General features: G+C 41.9%; 1 protein-coding gene across 1 annotated transcript; it reads left to right on the top strand.

Annotated features, from left to right (window-relative positions):
- Positions 1-699: 699 nt before the first annotated feature.
- On the top strand, positions 700-17944 carry LOC121308459 (RCC1-like G exchanging factor-like protein; the record flags this gene model as incomplete). The annotated part of the gene is made up of 4 exons (XM_041240872.1): positions 700-853; positions 8214-8387; positions 15512-15597; positions 17538-17944. Coding segments are annotated over 4 exons (492 nt in total), but the record flags the coding sequence as incomplete, so codon positions are not given.
- Between the last annotated feature and the right edge of the window lie 1347 nt (positions 17945-19291).

Here is a 19291-nt window from a genome sequence, read left to right as displayed (position 1 = left end):
AGAATGTATGAATGCAGGGGTGGAAATAAACTCCTATTGCATAGCAGTATTACCCACGTTGGTTTTAATATGAGCTTGATAAGCCCACCATGTACAGGTAACAAGCTCAGGTGTACTATTAAACTGCTTTGCAATGTCTTCTTTCCATCCCTGGAATGCATGGAATAGCCTCCCAGGTGAAGTAGTATGATATGAGATACTAGGAACTTCTAAACAAGTTCCTGGAATTATTTTGTTAGTTCTGTGTACTCTGAACTTTTGACTTTTGACTGGGAGTTTGGATATGCCCTTCTCTAAAGCTGCTGTCTTAAGAACATATGAAAAAATATGAATGATTGGGGGCCTGGTTTCCTAGTAGCTGATTGATCTCAGAACTTTGCCAAGTTGGATCTTAAAGGATGTGCCTCAACAACATGACTAGGTAGCCCATTCCATACACTGCCTACTCTCAGTGAGAAGAAGTGTCTCCTTTCTTCTGTCCCAAGTCTGTCTCTACTTCATTTCTAACTGTATCCTCTGGTCCTGGTTTCTGTACTGCATTTAAAGTATTGCTTCAGGTTAACTGTGTCAACCCCTTTTAAGATTGTCCCCCCTACTTCTTTGTTCCAGGAAAAACAGGTTAAGTGGTTCAGCTCAGTCCATTAAGCCCTGGAATTAGTCTGGTTGTTGGACTCCCTCCAGGGTCACAATGTCTAGTAGTCCAATATTAATATTGTCATATTGTGTGGAAAAGACTCAAACCACCCTTTCCCTGTCTCTGTTCAGTTGAGCACTCCGCGGCTGCTCCCCTTGCCGGGTGTGGGGAGGGTGCAGCAGGCTGCCTGTGGAGGGACTCAGGTTGCAGTGTTGAACGGTGAGCTCCCTGACACAACCCACTCTACTGTGTAAACTCGCATTTGTGAAACCAGCTACAAGAAACAAATAATGGCAACTCGTCATGTAACCCGAAGCCTTCAGTTTGGTGTGCTATCCACAGGAATGGTCAGTATAGTTCGTACTGCAATAACAGTGGATGACAGGTTTGTCCAAGTTGTGTCTTGTTTAACTTATCAACTTTTATGAGTCATCTTGTAGGGCTGACCCGTATTTGCAAGGCTCCAAATGCATGTTTAATAGATTCAACGTTTAGTCAGTCTTTTACTGGTTAAACTATTTTCAGTGATACAGTAAACTCGATTTGACATGGTCTCTTATATTTGGTACACTGCAGTAATCTCTGATTTTTATCAGAGAAGTTTCATTACCGCAGTGTCTAAACGATCCTGACCACTTCACTGCCACATTGTTTCAATCTCTGGACACATCTTTTTCACATATCCGTTTTACTCTGTTTATAATCATTCTTTCTCACTCCCATTTCTCATTTTTCTATAGTTTTATTTTTTCAGACTATTACTTTAAAGCCATAACAAGCAGGATATACAAAATGTAAACTCATCATTGTGGCATGCGGATTCCATCTCTTATTTTTTTTTTCCCGGATTTTCATCATCCTTAAAACTTATTTTTAAAAAGTTTAAGCTCAGCATGGTTCATAGCATTATCTTCTATGACGAGATGCTTCTGCGTGCTTCCCAGCTGAAAGCTGCATTGTGACGGGCTGGTTGAGTAATTGTATGATAATAACCTAATGTTCCCTTTCAAGTACAAAATGTAACCATTACCATATGGGTACAGTACCCAGGCTGTTGCAAGTGAAGGACTAGCAGCACTGGCAGATGTGCTAAAAATGAAGATAAACTGCCGTTAGCATTCTGGCCGAGGACTGAATTAATGGTCCATGGCATATATCAAATCAAACTTTAATCAAATCAAACTTTATTTGTATAGTGCTCGGAGCCACCTCAAGACACTTAACAGAAAACAATGATAATACTGCAAAAACCGTAATAAAACTGTAGTGTGTGTATGTGTGTGTGTGTGTATGTATGTATGTATGTATGTATGTATGTATGTGTATATATATATATATATATATATTATATAAAAAACGGTAGAAACAAAAACGATGGATCATAAAAATAGGTTTTCAATCTTGACTTAAAAATTGCAGCGGTTGAGGCCTCTCTTTAGAGCAGCGCGTTCCAGAGCACCGGGCCCTACAGCTGAACACTCTGACCCTGTGTGTTTCTTAAGCCCTGGGACAGTAAGCAGCCTAGGATCCTGGGATCGGAGAGGCCTCCCAGGAATATAATGGACTAAAAGATCCTTTAAGGGTCCATTCAGGGCTTTATAGGTTAAGAGTAGGACCTTAAAATCAGTCCTAGACTGCACAAGGAAACAATGCAGAGCTGCTAGCACAGGGGAAATATGTTAAAATGTTTTGGTTCTTGTTTAAACCCTGGCTTGGGATACCTGAAAAGTTCCTCATTTCAGCTTTCAGCGAGTAAGGGAAGCGGTCCGCTGGAAACATACATGGATTTGTATTGTTTACTTGACTCTTTGATCCCAAAAGCATTGCCTCTGTTTTATCTGAATTTTAACAATAAAAAGTTGTCCGACATCCGTAGCTTAATATCAGCGAGGCAGGTAGTCAGAATATTTGAAGATAAAGTGTCACCCACTTTTAGAGACAAATATAGTGTTTTCAGCATAACAATGAAAATTGACCTCATGTCTATGGACAATATTGCCCAAGGTCAGCATGTATAGGGAAAACAAAACTGGTCTGAGAACAGAATCGTCTGTTTGAAAGCTAGGATTTAAACCACAAGACAAGTGGTTTACACTGAGTAACCCAAGCATTTAACACTAGAAGTCCAAAGATGTGTGTGGCTAACTACACGACAGCTGCTGTTTAGGACTTGTCCGTAGAACTTAGACCCGAAGCAAATGAACGAGTGCTCGGATTGCAGCCAGTTCTGGGTGCGGTGAACATATTACGCCAACGCCCTAGGTGGACAGAGATCAAAGAGCTTTCTCTCACTGTCAGACTGGAAAGGAGGTGGATAAAAATCATCCAGATCCACTAAGTGGTTGATAGGGAAAGCTGAAATGCTTCAAGGGAGAAAAGCAGGATTAGTGTGGAGGGTAAACTTAGTTCTGGCCTCTGCAAAAAACAAACAGGCTTTCGCAGTTGAGAATACATGCTTCACCTACCCGCTTAGCAGAAGTAATAGCAAGCAGGACAGGAATTTCAGCTCTGCTGAATGTAGGGGCTCAAATGACGGTTTTGTAAGTGCCTCCAGCACTACAGTGAGCCGCCAGCGAGGGACAAGATCCTTTCAGGGGGTCTTAACCTCCGAACACCCGAAATGTGCTCCAGGGGAGATGGGGTCAATTTTAATATTGCAAACTGATATAGCTGCCAGGTCAGCCTTAAGAGTGGAGGAAGATTTCCCTTCATTAAAAAGGTCTTGCAGTATATCCCATGGGGACTGAGGCAGCAAGGGGGGTCAGTATTGCCAGAATGCCTGCTATGGTGGCTTCTGTCCCTTTTCCTTGGCGGACGAGAGGGGGAGCTCTCTGAGCCAAGGGATGAAGAGGAGGATTTATAGGAGCATGAGCTCTTAGTCCTGCTCCTACCCCTAGAGGGTTGCCTCCTAACTCCCAGTGTAACAGAGAGTAGGGGCTCTGTTGACTGCACTGCAGGGGATGAATAGGGCGAGTCTGGATGCTGTACTGGCATCAGTGATGCAGAATGATCCCTAGTACAGTGGTCCTTGGAATTAGCACAAGACGTTCAAGAGCTGAAGTCTTTGACTGCTCCTTCTGCATGCTCCTTTTCCAGACAGTAGATGCTCCTGTCGTGCTTATCCTCTGCTGGAATATTTATCTTGCAACAGCACAAAGGTGAAACACAGGCATGGTGCAAGGTTGAAAAAACAGTTCAGATGTGCAATGTATGCACACAAGAACAGACAGTAAACTGAGTGCTGCTGAAAATGGTTGTGTACACAGAGTGCACAAACATGGAGCACTGGTAATGGTCTTGGTGCTGAACTTGGCCTTACCAGGTCAGTGGTACCAAGTCTGGTATGAACCAGATTACTGGTACTGACTTTGGTACCGCTCTGGCACAGAGTGGTACCGGCTCTGTAACCAGGACACGTGGCTTGTAAAGACCTGAAAAAGCCACTGGCAACTGCAAGCACGCACTGTTAAACAGACAGGGGATTCAAATCACATTACTAGAATAATCTAGTAGCCTTCATTGTCAGTGAAGCAAAAAGCAGACACAGCAACGGCAAAGAGACAGTCGGAATATTCCCGGTTGAGCAGGCTCCTGCCAATTCTACAGTATGGTGTAGCTAAAAAGACATTAGCCGTGTCTCTATAGCACAAAAGCTGACAGAAAGACCAGACAGCTGCACAGGCACTGTCTGTACAGATAAAAACAGACACCTATGAGTCCTGGGTTTCTGAATAACAAGCAGAAAACAATGAAAACTGAATAAAAATAACATAAAAATAATATATAAAAAATATATAGGTAGATAGATAGATAGATACTGTCAGAAGTGTTCCACAGGGATGCTGGCCCATGTTGACTCCAGTGCTTCCCACAGTTGGCAAGTTGGCTGGTAGTGGATCTCTACTCCGAACAGCTCGTTCCGTCTCATCCCACAGATGCTCAGTTGGTTCTGGTGACTGGGCAAACCACTGCAGTAAGCTGAATTCACTGTCATGTTCGTGGAACCATTCTTGGACAATCCTAGCCTTGTGGCATGGGGCATTATCCTGCTGAAAAAATCCATTAGCAGATGGATACACTGCTGCCATGAAGGGATGCACCTGATTGGCAATGATGTTCAGATATCCTTTGGCATTTAAACATTGCTCCACTTTTATCAAGGGACCCAATGTGTGCCATGAAAACACCCCACACCATCACACCACCAGCCTGCAATGTTGACACGCGACATGATGGATGCATGTACGCATGTGGTTTTCTCCATACCCTAATCCTCCCATCAGCGTGAAACAGCAGGAACTGGGATTCATCAGACCAGGCAATGTTTTAACAATCCTCTAGTGTCCAGTGTTTTTGTTCCTTAACCCACTGCAACCATAGTTTCTTGTGTTTTGCTGAAAGAAGTGGAACTCTGTTAGGTCTTCGGCTGCCATACCCCATTCGTGTCAAGGTACAACGAGTTGTGCATTCTTTTATGGGTCTTTCGGCACCAGTGTTGTACTGGACTGTCAGTTGACTAACTGTAGCCCGTCTGTTGCTCTGCACGGTTCTTGTCAGCCTCCTTTGGCCTCTTTCATCAATGAGCCATTTTTGACCACTGGCCTGCCGTTGGCTGGATGTCTTTTGGGTGGTGGACCATCCTTGATACACACGGGACACTGCTGAGCGTGAAAAACCCAACAGTTTTGCAGTTCTTGACACACTCAAACCGGCACACCTGGCACCTACTACCATACTTCGTTCAAAGGCACTTAAACCTTTTGTCTTGCCCATTTACCTTCTGAATGGCACACATACACAATCCATGTCTCAATTGTGTCAAGGCTTAAAAATCCTTCTTTAACCTGTCTCCCCTTCATCTACACTGATTGAAGTGTATTTAACAGGTTACATCAATAAGGGATCATAGCACCTCGTCAATTTCATGGAAAGAGCAGGTGTTCCTAATGTTTTGTACTCAGTGTGTGTGTGTGTGTGTGTGTGTGTGTGTGTATATATATATATATATATATATATATATATATATATATATAGTACCTTGCAAAAGTATTCAGACCCCTGACCAATTCTCACATATTACTGAATTACAAATGGTAATTGTAATTACAAATTGTTCAGGTTGGTTTGACGATGCTTGTGGACTGCAATTTTCAAATAGTGCCACAGATTCTCAATGGGATTGAGATCAGGACTTTGACTGGGCCACTGTAGGACATTCACTTTTTTGTTCATGAGTCATTCCAATGTTGCTTCGACCTTGTGCTTGGGATCATTGTCCTCTTGAAATTGGTGAATTTCTTCCCAAGCTTCAGTTTTTTAGCGGACTGAAGCAGATTCTCTTGCAGTTTTTTCCTGTATTTTGCTCCATCCATTCTTCCTTCAGTTGTAACAAGATGCTCAGTCCCTGCTGATGAGAAGCATCCCCACAGCATGATGCTGCTACCACCGTACTTCACTGTAGGGATGGTGTGTCTTGAGGCATGGGCAGTGTTAGGTTTGCGCCACACATAGCGCTTTATGTTTTGGCCAAAAAGCTCTATCTTGGTCTCATCTAACCACAAAACCTTTTCCCACATCGCAGCTGGGTCATGCTTTCTGGCAAACTCCAGACATGCTTTCAGATGGTACTTGCCACCCTCCCATACAGGCCAGTGTTATGCAGAGCTCTTGATATGGTTGACTGGTGCACCATTACTCCATTCCCAACCACTGAACTCTGTAGCTCCTTCAAAGTGATTGTTGGGCTCTCTGTGGCTTCTCTCACAAGTCTCCTTCTTGTTTGAGCGCTGAATTTTGAGGGACGGCCTTTTCTTGGCAGTGCCTGGGTGGTGTGATGCACCTTCTACTTCCTGATTATTGATCCAACTGTGCTCACTTGGATATTATTTTGTACCTTTTCCCTAATCTGTGCATTTGTATTACTTTATCTCTAACTTCTGTAGAATGCTCTTTGGACTTCATTTTTCTTCAGATACACAGCCTTACCAATGATCCTTCAACAGTGGGGTTTTTATCCAGAAAATGTGACAGCAACTTTAATGGTTCACAGGTGGAGGCCAATGGTAAGGTAATTGTGTCCTTGTTAGGGCAATTTCTTTCATCGGTGCAAACTGGGAGCTTCCACAGCACAGGGGTTGAATACTTATGCAAGCAAGATATTTCTGTGTTTTATTTTTCTTAAATATTAAGAGATTATAACCCATTCGGTAATGGTTACATTTTGTACTGGAAAGGGACCTGCACATCTATTACTTTTAATTATATTTGTTATTAAATTGAAATGGTAACGTTGATGATTTCTTTATCTGTGTATTATACACTGCGTCAGAAGAGGCTTTTTTTTGGTGGTTTCTGTCATTTGGATGTGTTACGTTTTTAGGGGTTTAAGGTCACACCTGCTGCCTTTCCATTCATCTCAGTTGCCACCACTGTTCTAAATGGACACAGTATGAACACACCCTAAGTTTCCAGGATGTGATAAAACAGAGACTAGAATTGGAAAGCAGAGGGCCCTCGCGTGGCTCATCCAGTTAAAGCGATGCCGCGGGGAGTGCAGGATGAGTCACACAGCTTGGATGGTACCAGTTTGCGTCCGGGCTGTGCAAAGAGGCTGAACTTTGCTGGGGACCCCGAGGGGGGAGTCACATTGGCTGCTGCTCCCGGGGTGGGGGATGGGAAACCACAGGGGCTGCTTCTCCTCATCGTGCAACAGTGAACTCTATTGGCCACACACCGGGAACATTCAGAGTGGATAAGAGGGCTGGTCTCTGTTCTCCGGGATTGGTAGACTGCCCACCTTTGCTCTGCATTGCTCGGCATAAAAGCAATCCTGGCTTCAGGCTTGTGAGATGGGAGGACGCTCACGTGCTCTCAGAGCGTCTGTGCTGTGTGGGGGCTCGCTGAGGGAAAGAGAAAAAACAGAATTGGGGGGAAAGTAAATAAAAATAATAATTGGTCACTCTTTAAAAAAAAAAAAAAAAAAAAAAAAAAAGAATTGGAAACCAAATATGCGGCTGAAAGAATTATTACGTTTTTATACAGCTAATTTGTTCTACATGTTTTAAAGCGCTACGGAAAATGTTGCTGTATCCCACGTTGTCCATATCACAATTGTTTTTTCAACATATTCACGGTAGTTTAGATTTTTTTTTTTTCACACATAGATACAGCAACAAGGGAATTTCTTTTTTTTTACTTTTAATTTTTAAACACTGTATCCAGTTCATGCTCCCTCCTGCAACAATGCTGGTGCTCTGAGTGAAATGAAATTTTGAACCAGCCTTGTTGCAGGAGGGAGCGTGATCTGGATACACTGCATTAGAAGAGACTTTTTATTTCTCTCCTGGTGAACTCTTGAGTGAATGATGACAAATGTGTTGCCCAGTTGACCCATGAGTTGTGATTCAGTTTTTAAGAGCCAGCAGTATGTTTAAAAATATATAACACTGCGATACGGACAACATGGGACACAGCAAAGATCATCTTTCTTGTAAACTTTGCAGGGGGTTCACTTTAAGTCCTTTATTTGTTTTCCTATGATGTTACAGTGACTAATGCTTTATCTCTCAACTCTCTGCAGAGAGTGGGCAGGTGTTTGTGTGGGGCTATGGAATTCTGGGGAAGGGGCCCAACCTATCCGAGTCCAGGACCCCTGAGATGATCCCACCCACTTTGCTGGGCTGCTCAGAGTTTAACCCCAACATTGCCGTGACGCAGATCCGCTGTGGGCTAAACCACTTTGCAGCCATAACAGGTGAGACAGATCTTATAATCGCAATCCAGAATATACTCCAGTGGGGATGTGACTACTGCAAGACTGTGTTACTGCTAATATAACAACTAGCAAAGGTTCAGGGTGTCAACACTGGAGCTTGCTGGTTTAAATCCTGGCTGCGCCAAGTTGCTGATCTTGGCTGGGTTCTCGTATAGAGAACTGCATTGACCTTCGCGCTCCTGCGGGCGAGGGAGATATAATCACCAGACATTGCAAAAAACTAAATATATGATAACCTATTCTGGGTGCTTCTGGGGGTGGAAGCAAGGCTCCCTTCTATCTTATCATCTCCTTTCATCAATCAAATCTACTCTCTGTAAACCATTAGTCACCTCTGTGTAGTCATCTAAGCGGATTGCAAGACATACATCTGATTGCTCATCAGCAGAAGAAGCATTAATATGGAGTGCTCGCAGCAACTCTCTTCCTCGGATTAAGAGGATTTTCAGGATTTCTTGTCTGTAGCAGAGCATTCTCCTGCAGCTTCAAACCAGGATCCGATCAGCCCACCATTCTTCTCTCCGTCTGGTGTCTCCGTAAGTTCTGAACAGGTACCTCCTGACCGGGATACTTTGTCTCTACCTGCCAGCCAAGGAATTAATCTCCTCTGATCCAAGCAACTCTGTGTTCAGGATGCATCTCTGGAGCGACTGTTCTGGAATGACTAGGCGCTCAGCAAGCTCATAAAGACCCTTCTAAAAAATTGAAGTGCGATCCCAGCAGGGAGCAATCGAGAATCACTTTTTCTTCTTTTCTGTAATTCCATCTCAGCTGAACCAGTTTTTCCACCCAAGAAAGCTCCCCAGCCGCACTTGGGTTGTTCAGCGGCTCCAACTAGAGATCAGGCAGTCCGCACCAGAGCAAGACATCCCCACAGCTGCTCTATCCAGTGAAATTCAGCAAGAGCACTCCCTGATATTTCACGAAATAAGAGCATTCATGCAGCCATTCGCCGACACATTATCTTCAGCCAGTAACAAACTGAGTGATTTGGATAAATGGGTGTCTAACGTTGAGCAAGAGAAGCAAAGTTCAGCGCTTTCAGTATTCTCTATCATTCCTGCAGTAAACACACTAGTGGCAGCTACAGTCACTTCTGGTTCTGCCGTACCTTCAGTAGAGCCTCCCATGTACAACCTCGCTACTGCAACACCAATCCATTCTTCTTTTCACCACCTGTTTGGAATATGCTGGGAAGGAAAGTTTTATTTTGTTACTCAGTTAACTTTTGGCTGCCACAGCAGTCTGAAGATATTCGATACTCTTTCAGAAATGCTGGATACTTAATGCATACCATGTTCCATTTTTGTTCCACCTACTGATTTTCTATTGATATCTCGTCCCTCAGATCCGCCAGCCGAAGAGATCACTAATCTTAAGAGTTTATTTGAAGAAGTTGGCGTCCCGCTTTCTGAAGAAAAAACAATCACCCCCCTTCATTCTCTGGGATTTCTAGGAATCATACTGGACAAAGAAAAGTTCAAAGCCAGCCTCCCTGTGTCAAAACTCAGTCACATTCGTTTTCTAACAAAGAACTTCCAGATCAGTAAAACAATCAGGAGACTCGCACTGCTCTTTGCTGGGTCACTTCAACTTTGACATTCGCATTATCCCCCGGGGAGGACTTTTATATCTAGATTACTTGCTCTTGCATCGTCAGCAAAAAACTTGGACTCCTACATCAATATTTCATCAGAAGCTAGGAAAGACATTAAAAGGTCATCCGCTCTTATACAGCATTGGAATGGCCTGTCTATGTTCTATAATGATTATATTTCAGCACTACACGACCTGGCTTTGTTTACGAATGCCTCATTTTTGGGATTCAGAGGTCTCTTAAACAATCAATGGTTTTCCAGTGTATGGCCTATGGAAATCAAGTGTCTTATCAAAAATCACCTCATCAAAAATCCACAGCTCTTCTTGAAATTTACCCAGTAGTCGTGGCAGCTCAGTTAATCTTTGGTCTAAATCAATATTTTTCTACTGTGATAACATATCTACAGAGCATATTATTATCAAAGGCTGTTCCAGTTCCCCTGTTATGCAAGTATTGTGGTGGCTAATATGGATTTCAGTATCTAATAATTTTCAAATCAAGCTTGCCATCTTCTGGGCATTTACAATAATCCAGCAGATGCTCTTTCTCGTTTACAGATTTCCAGATTTCATCATCTGGTTTCTACAGCCCTGCCAACTCCAGCAGCGACCCCCCAGTTCAATCATATGATCTTCAGCTGAACCCAGCTATCGGCAAACTACATGCTTATATGGCTTCAGCACTCGCTCGCTCTGCCAGATCCTCGTACTGTACAGGCGGGGTTACTTATCTAACTTTCTGTTCCCAAAGCAGGGTTAATCCGACTCCATTCAACCAGGACTGGACCAAGGCTTTCATAGCACACACAAAGGATCGAGCACTAGCTACAGTCTCTTCCTACGCATTTCAAAAACGTGTCAGCTTTGGCAAAGCCAATGTATTTAGCTTTCAAAAAAAATTAAAGAAAAAGACTCTCCTCTATGCCCATATGCTTCTATGCAGAAGTACACTGCAGAGCGCAAACCCATTTCATCTTTGACCCCCTGTTCATCAGTATAAGCCGGTCTGTTGTATCAAGGCATTGGTTCACTTCTCATCTCTCCACTTTGGTTTCCAGAGCAGGACTTCCCCTGCAATTCTACACTCCTTTTCATTCAGAATTGGGGCAGCCACATCAGCAGCAAGAGCAAAAATTAACCAGCATCTAATCAAAAATACGAGGCGCTGGACCTCATCAGCAGTTGCTCTTACATTCGTTCTTCCTCAATCGAAATACCCCCTCTCTCCACCATTGCTGGTATGTCCGGAGTGGGGACGATCTTTCCGGCTTGGCCACCAACGATTTCCCCCTGAAAAGTAATTGGGGGGGGCGGTTTTTTCCACTGTGCGGAGGGTCTACACATAGTTAGTAGGGAGAAACTTACTAACCCCTTTGTCATGTTAAATGTTTTCTCTTTTTCTTTGTTTTCTGTATGCATTGGTGGTTCTATGTCTGTCTATACATGTAGGAGTCTTTAGTGGGGAACCGGGGGTCCATCCTTTGGGCTGTTAGTGATTTCCCTTTCTCCAACCCTTTATTAAGCTAGTTTCCTAACAAAAACTACATCATGAAGACGAAGGAACATTCAAAGCAAATCCAGAATAAGGTTCTTCAAAAGCACCAATCGGGTAGGATATAAGAACATTTCCAAGGCATTGAATATCCCCCGGAGCACAGTAAAGTCCTTTATTAAGAAATGGAGAGAATTTGTCACAACTGTGAATCTGTCTAGAACAGGCCGTCCTCAAAAACTGAGTATCCGGACGAGAAGGGCACTACTCAGGGAGGCCACCAAGGGGCCTATGGCAACTGTAAAGGAGTTACAATCTTCCATGGCTGAGCTGGGAGACACTGGGCATACGGCAACAATGGCCTGGGTACTTCACAAAACTGGCTTTTATGGGAGAGTGGCAAAAAGAAAGCCATTGTTGAAAAAAACACATAAAATCTCGGCTAGAGTTTGCCAGAAGGCATGTTGGAGACTCTGAGACCAAGTGGAAGAAGATTCTATGGTCTGATGAGACCAAAATAAAACTTTTTGGCCTCAACGCTAAGCACTGTTTGGCACAAGCCTAACACCGCACATCATCCTGAGAACACCATCACTACCGTGAAGCATGGTGGTGGCATCATCATACTATGGGGATGCGCCAGGGCCTGGAAAGCTCGTGAAGATAGAGGACAAAATGGATGCAGCAAAGTACAGAGAAATCCTGGAGGAAAACCTGCTGAAGTCTGCACGAGACCTGGGACAGTGACCCCAAACATACAGCCAAAGCCACACTGGAGTAGGTTAAAAACTAAAAGGTCAATGTCCTGGAGTGGCCCAGTCAATGCCCGGACCTCAATCCAATTGAGAATATGTGGATAGAGTTGTAAATTGCTGTTCACCAAAGGTCCCCATCCAACTTGACGGAGCTTGAGCAATTTTGCAAAGAAGAATGGGCAAAAATTGCAGTGTCCAGATGTGTAAAGCTTGTAGAGACTTATCCAAATAGACTCATGGCTGTAATTGCTGCCAAAGGTGCCTCTACCAAATATTGACTCAAGGGGGTGAATACTTATGCAATCAATTATTTTCTGTTTTGTATTTGTAATTAATTTAGAACAATTTGTAGATTTTATTTTTCACTTTGACATTATGGATTTTTTTCTGTTGATCAATGGGTCGACATTGTCAGTACCTTTTAGAATTTTGAATGCTTGAATATGATCGCTGCATAGTCTTCTTTGTTCAAGACTGAATAGATTCAGTTCTTTTAGCCTGTCTGCATATAACATGCCTTTTAAACCCAGGATAATTGTGGTCACTCTTCTTTGCACTCTTTCTAGATCGGCAATATCATTTTTGTGGTCGAGGTGACTAGAACTGAACACAATATTCTGAGGTATATGAGGTCTTACTAATGCATTGTAAAGTTTTCACATTACTTCTCTTGATTTAAATTCAACACTTTTCACTATATGTCCAAGCGCTTTGTTGGCCTTTTTATAGCTTCCCCACATTGTCTAGATGAAGACATTTCTGAGTCATGAACTCCTTGATCTTTTCTTCGTAGATTCCTTCTTCAATTTCAGTATCTCCCATGTGGTATTTATAATGCACATTTATATTGCCTGCGTGCAGTACCTTACACTTTTCTCTATTAAATGTCATTTGCCATGTGTCTGTCCAGTTCTGAATGCTGTCTGGATCATTTTGAATGACCTTTGCTGCTGCAACAGTATTTGCCACTCCTCCTATTTTTGTGTCCTCTGCAAATTTAACAAGTTTGCTTACTATACCAGAATCTAAGTCATTAATGTAGATTAAGAAGAGCAGAGGACCCTGATATTGATCCCTGTGGAACTCCACTGGTTACAACACTCCATTCTGAGGTTTCTACTCTAATCAGTACTTTCTGTTTTCTACATGTTACCCACTCCCTAATCCAAGTGCATGCACTTCCTTGAATCCCTACTGCATTCAGTTTGGGAATTAATCTTTTAGTGGGACTTTGTCAAAAGCGTTCTGGAAATTGAAATAAACCACGTCATATGCTTTGCAATTATCCAATGTCAATATTGCATCCTCAAAAAAATAAAACCAAACGGGTTAATTAAACACAATCTCCCTTTCCTAAAGCCATGAAGACTGGAGGTGTACTATAATATACATGAAGACTGGAGGTGTACTATAATATACATGAACAGGGCTTGTAAAATCGATGGACGTTCTGGGACAACCAAAGAAATCTGTCGGACAGCGTGTTTTTTTGGCTGCTTGCCCGACGGGCAGTCCGATTTTTTTTTTACTCTATAACAAGATAACGTTCTGTGCTTTAATCAAACAGCAGCTTCTCAATCGAGATTCCTCTCACAGATCATCCCGGTAAAACATGTTTAGCGGAATCAGTGTTTTTCATTGGTAATGCTGGAGTGATTTCCGGGGTGATGTACAGGTAAACGTTGCTTGTGTCCGAATCCGGCGAGGATTGCCTATCTATCTAGTTGCTGCACTGGTATGTGTCACATGACTGTGTCTGCTCAAGTGAAGCGATGGTTAAAACGGACACTACGACAGCCGTACTTTTATATTGAAGGCTATGTTGTTTTTTAAACAAAGTTACAGGCTGGAATTGCAAGCTGCGGTACTCTGCTCACCAAGGTTCACATTCTGCTATCTGGTTGTTACCTTTATTAAATCATTAATGTTATTTCCCAACCCAGGGGGAAAAAAAATAAAAAATTGAATAAGGTAGTTATTATCACTGACTCAGGTTTATCACACAGCATGTTGACATCGCTTTTTCCATTTCTTTAATTTGATTAATAAAATGTACCGGTAATTTTATTTTAAATGTATGGTGCTTGCTTGTAACTTAGAGTACGAGTGCAGCAACAGCCTCTGGTCCAAACCATCAGCCCAGTGCAGATACTATTTACATCCTCGCTATGTGGTCTTCATTGTACGATTAAATGCTGATTTTAAAAAAAAAAAAAAAAAAAAACTGCTGCTGATGTTGTCTCGTGAGCTCTATGCAACCGGCACGGCAAAGCAACACTGATTGATTATTATTATTATTATTATTATTACATTTTTTTAAATAAGGAACCAAGATTTTAATTAGCATTTGCAATTGAAACAAAACTGAAACTTTTTTGTAATTCTACTTAATTCACAGTCTCGTTGCTGTTAAAGGCTTTGGACCCAAACAGGGTTGTTATAGCGAGGGTGTACTTTAGTATTTCACTTTATATGCTTAATACACGACACTTGCACATTTTAATATATAATGCTTGCACATTTGTAATTTCATTTTTGTTATTTCTCCCATAGTAATCTCTCCCATATAATACTTTTAGAAAACCAGGAGCAACTTCTGCTCTGGATCAAAAAGCTATAATGCTCTGCGGCTGCCCGCCTATGTGGATAACTATCAAAAAGCTAGTAGAAACTAAAACACAAGTCTGGGAAAAACAAATGGAAATCTGGAAAAAGTATGAAATTTTGATGTTGAAGAAGTGTATGAACCCTGAGATACTGTACAGTCTACTTTGTACAAATCACAGTCCACAGGTCAATTATGGGCAACTAGACATTTCTTTTGTTCAACCAAATGTCTACAATGGACTGCCCGAAGGGCAAGTACCATTACCAAAATTTTGCAAGCCCTGATGAAGAATGGATGTGTACTGTAATATACATGAAGAATGGATGTGTACTGTAATATACATGAAGAATGGAGGTGTACTGTAATATACATGAAGAATGGATGTGTACTGTAATATACATGAAGAATGGAGGTGTACTGTAATATACATGAAGAATGGATGTGTACTGTAATATACATGAAGAATGGATGTGTACTGTAATATACATGAAGAATGGAGGTGTACTATAATATACATGAAGAATGGAGGTGTACTGTAATATACATGAATGGAGGTGTACTGTAATATATTCATATGAAAGTAATGCAATGGAATGAAGGGCGATGTGTTTTTTGGAGAATCTCTAAGCTGAGTTGACGTGTTTTACAGATGGCGGTGAACTCTTTGTATGGGGGAAGAATATCCGAGGGTGTCTAGGCATTGGCAAGACCGATGATCAGTATTTCCCATGGCGGGTAAGAGAGCTACTAACAAAGGAGGCATTATCGGATTGAGACCCAGAACTATGAAGTCAGTTTTTAAAGTATTCCAGTGATTCATCATCAACAACAAGGCTAAATAACCCACCCCAAACCCTACCCGCTCTCTGTGTAAGAAGGGTCTCCAACGCTCTGTTAACGCTGTGTGATGGGTCTCTCTTATTACAGTACAATAATACAATTCACATTTCTATAGTGCCTATAGATCCCAAGCATCCCAAAGCGCTTCACACAAAAAATTATAACATTTAAAATAGAGACAAAAAATGTGGTTTTAATTATAAAATTAGAACAAACTAAGTTAAAAAGCTAGTTTGTAAAAATAGAACAATGAAAAAAAATGTAATAAAATTGGAATTAATAAAATACACAGTTTAATTGGAAAATTTGGAAAACTAATATAAAAAGCTTAAAAATAAAGTGATGAAAACCTGAAAGTTATGAAAAAACTTCCGTTTGCATCATTAACATACAGGTTTCTCATTTAAATACTGACTAGTTATTCCCCCACCTTTATGTAAATTGTACTCATTCTACCTGTTGGAAAACATCTGAAAAGTTGTTCATTTTTTGATGGAAACAGCATTTGACAGAAAGGTTTGGACTGTAGAAAGACGCTTTTGATATTTAGGGCCAATACGTCTGTTAGCAGGGACTGCTGTTCCACACTCCGAGCTCGACCGGCTCCTAGTAACTCATTGAACTCAAACACAAAGACACAGGGACTGCTGTTCCACACTCCGAGCTCGACCGGCTCCTAGTAACTCATTGAACTCAAACACAAAGACACAGGAATTGCTGTTCCACACTCCGAGCTCGACCGGCTCCTAGTAACTCATTGAACTCAAACACAAAGACACAGGGACTGCTGTTCCACACTCCGAGCTCGACCGGCTCCTAGTAACTCATTGAACTCAAACACAAAGACACAGGGACTGCTGTTCCACACTCCGAGCTCGACCGGCTCCTAGTAACTCATTGAACTCAAACACAAAGACACAGGGACTGCTGTTCCACACTCCGAGCTCGACCGGCTCCTAGTAACTCATTGAACTCAAACACAAAGACACAGGGACTGCTGTTCCACACTCCGAGCTCGACCGGCTCCTAGTAACTCATTGAACTCAAACACAAAGACACAGGGACTGCTGTTCCACACTCCGAGCTCGACCGGCTCCTAGTAACTCATTGAACTCAAACACAAAGACACAGGAATTGCTGTTCCACACTCCGAGCTCGACCGGCTCCTAGTAACTCATTGAACTCAAACACAAAGACACAGGGACTGCTGTTCCACACTCCGAGCTCGACCGGCTCCTAGTAACTCATTGAACTCAAACACAAAGACACAGGGACTGCTGTTCCACACTCCGAGCTCGACCGGCTCCTAGTAACTCATTGAATTCGAAATGTTTTCAGCAACATGGCTTGGTAACCTGTTCTTTCCACAATGTGTCCAGTGGCTTTCTGTAGGGGTTTTACACACATATCTTTTTATTTCCTGTGTTTTCATTCGATATTTACCTTCTTAACAAAGGTTATTGAGTCCGGAGGTAGATTTAAGTCTCTCTCTGTTTACACAACACACTTCCATTTTTGCATATATCTAGGAAAAACACTTTCTAGGCTCAAATTAGTGAGATTCAGAATGTGTCTGACCCCCAGTTGAAACATTACATTTTGTGTCTAAATACATGCTTATTCAATTGTGATGAGCTAAGACCTTCCTATTGGACAACATATATTTTTAAATGAGCACACATTCGCTGGCAGTCAAGGTGATTTTGTTTCATGATACTTGTTTTAATTGGTATAAAATGTTTTAATGTGAATTTCTATAAAAATGTCTCTAATTTTGTAACTGTTTCTTGTTATTTTGTGACTGTTGTGATGGAGCGCTTCCTGGTGTGTTTCAGGTGACAGTGCCGGGGGAGGTGGTGGATGTGGCCTGTGGAGTGGATCACATGGTAGCTCTGGTCAAATCCCTGGTCTGAGTGCCCAGTACAGGCTTGCGCCTGACCCTGCTCCAGCGCCAGCATGCACTGAGAGGGGAGACCAGCTTCAGCTTCCCTCAGCTCTTGCCCTGTTCCTGATTGCTGCTTTAACAGACAGGCAGGAATTCAATCCCAGAAGAACATGTTTCATCATCCATACTATTAAACAGTCCACAGTGCTGAATTGAGATCAACTGAAAGAAATTGTATGAATTCACAGTGACAGGTGTTAAGATGTTAAGTCTTCAATGCTGAAATGTTTAGCATTGAATTGAAGTTTCTTTTTGTGGTCCCAAAATGTTTTACAAATACAGCAAAACCTTGATAAATTCCAATTTTACAAACGCTTCTATTTTTCCGATAAAAGTTGGTTTATCAAACCTTTAATGGCCAAGATACAGCCTCCAATACTTAGAAACCAGTTCCTAAAGAAGTAGGCCAGCATGAACTACATTCACAGGCAGTGAAATAGCTTCTTGTATGAAATGCTCAGCTAACATCTAGCAAAGTTTTGGGTAAGTGGATCTCACGGTACACCCTTAAGAAGTGGTAGGAATGTCTCAAGTTGCGCACAGTTGGTGGTGCTGAGGTGTGTTCTGATTGCTCTGTTTGTTACTGGATCATAGATGTAATCTCAAATTGAAACTGAAGTTAAAGATACAAACATTACATACAGAACAGTACAAAATAAGACCTGGTAATGCAATGTTTAATCACAATGTGATGGTCTCCAGATACACTGTGTACAACTGCCTTTGCTGTATTCCCTGCCCAGGGGAATTCATTGCCAGAGGGGGAATGGGAGACGCAGCAGCCCCCTTCACTGGGCAGTATTAACATTACTTAGCACAAGTTATTAGAATATCACATTCTTGGGAGAGGGGTGTCTGTCCATTCATCCACATCACGGCACACTTACAATGTTGTATATATCTGTAGAATCGGCGATCACATTGTGATAAAACATTTCATTGCTAATTGTTTTTCTATACTGTTCTGTACGTACTATTGATATGTTATGATCTAAATTTCTATTTAAAATAAAAAGTGCCGTTAACGCAGCAACAATCAATACAGTTAATTATCAAAGTCCAGGGCTGGTGGCGCTTAGAAAAAGCAGGGTCCTGATTTCCTTTCACTGTCGTACTATATACCATTTTAACAGCGCAGACCCTAACAGAAATCACAGTGAGCATCACAGAGGACTGGACTCGTACCTTTAAACTTTAGTATGCGGTTTCCTTATTGCGCTAGGCTTCCTAATGAGAGAAAAAACACAGTAAAACCCTTACCAGGTAAGTCAGACCGTCTGGCAAGGCTCACCTCGTGCTGTTCAATGTCCTGAGCTGAAGGCGACAGCGACTAATGGAACGAGAAGGGACTAACCAGACAATAAAGCCACCGTGAGGGTTCTATTGCTATTAGAAAATAGGTACGTAAAAAAAAAAAAAAAAAAAAAGTTTGTTTTTTCGTGAGATTATACAGCACTAGTTTTTGTTGTAACTAAACGTTTGTCTCAGTATTCCACGAGTAATGAGGTTTTCGCAGGATTCTATCAATGGCTGGGGAGCCTTCATGCTTCATCATCGCATGAAACCTCCTGAATAAGGTTACTTACCATACTGAATTACATACCGCTTTGTAGTTTTCCACATCATGAAAAACTTTATAAAATT

Source organism: Polyodon spathula, unplaced genomic scaffold (genome assembly GCF_017654505.1).
Source record: "Polyodon spathula isolate WHYD16114869_AA unplaced genomic scaffold, ASM1765450v1 scaffolds_710, whole genome shotgun sequence".
NCBI classification, from domain to species: domain Eukaryota; kingdom Metazoa; phylum Chordata; class Actinopteri; order Acipenseriformes; family Polyodontidae; genus Polyodon; species Polyodon spathula.
Note: the sequence above shows the minus strand (reverse complement) of the source record. Positions and strands in the feature narration are given on the sequence as shown.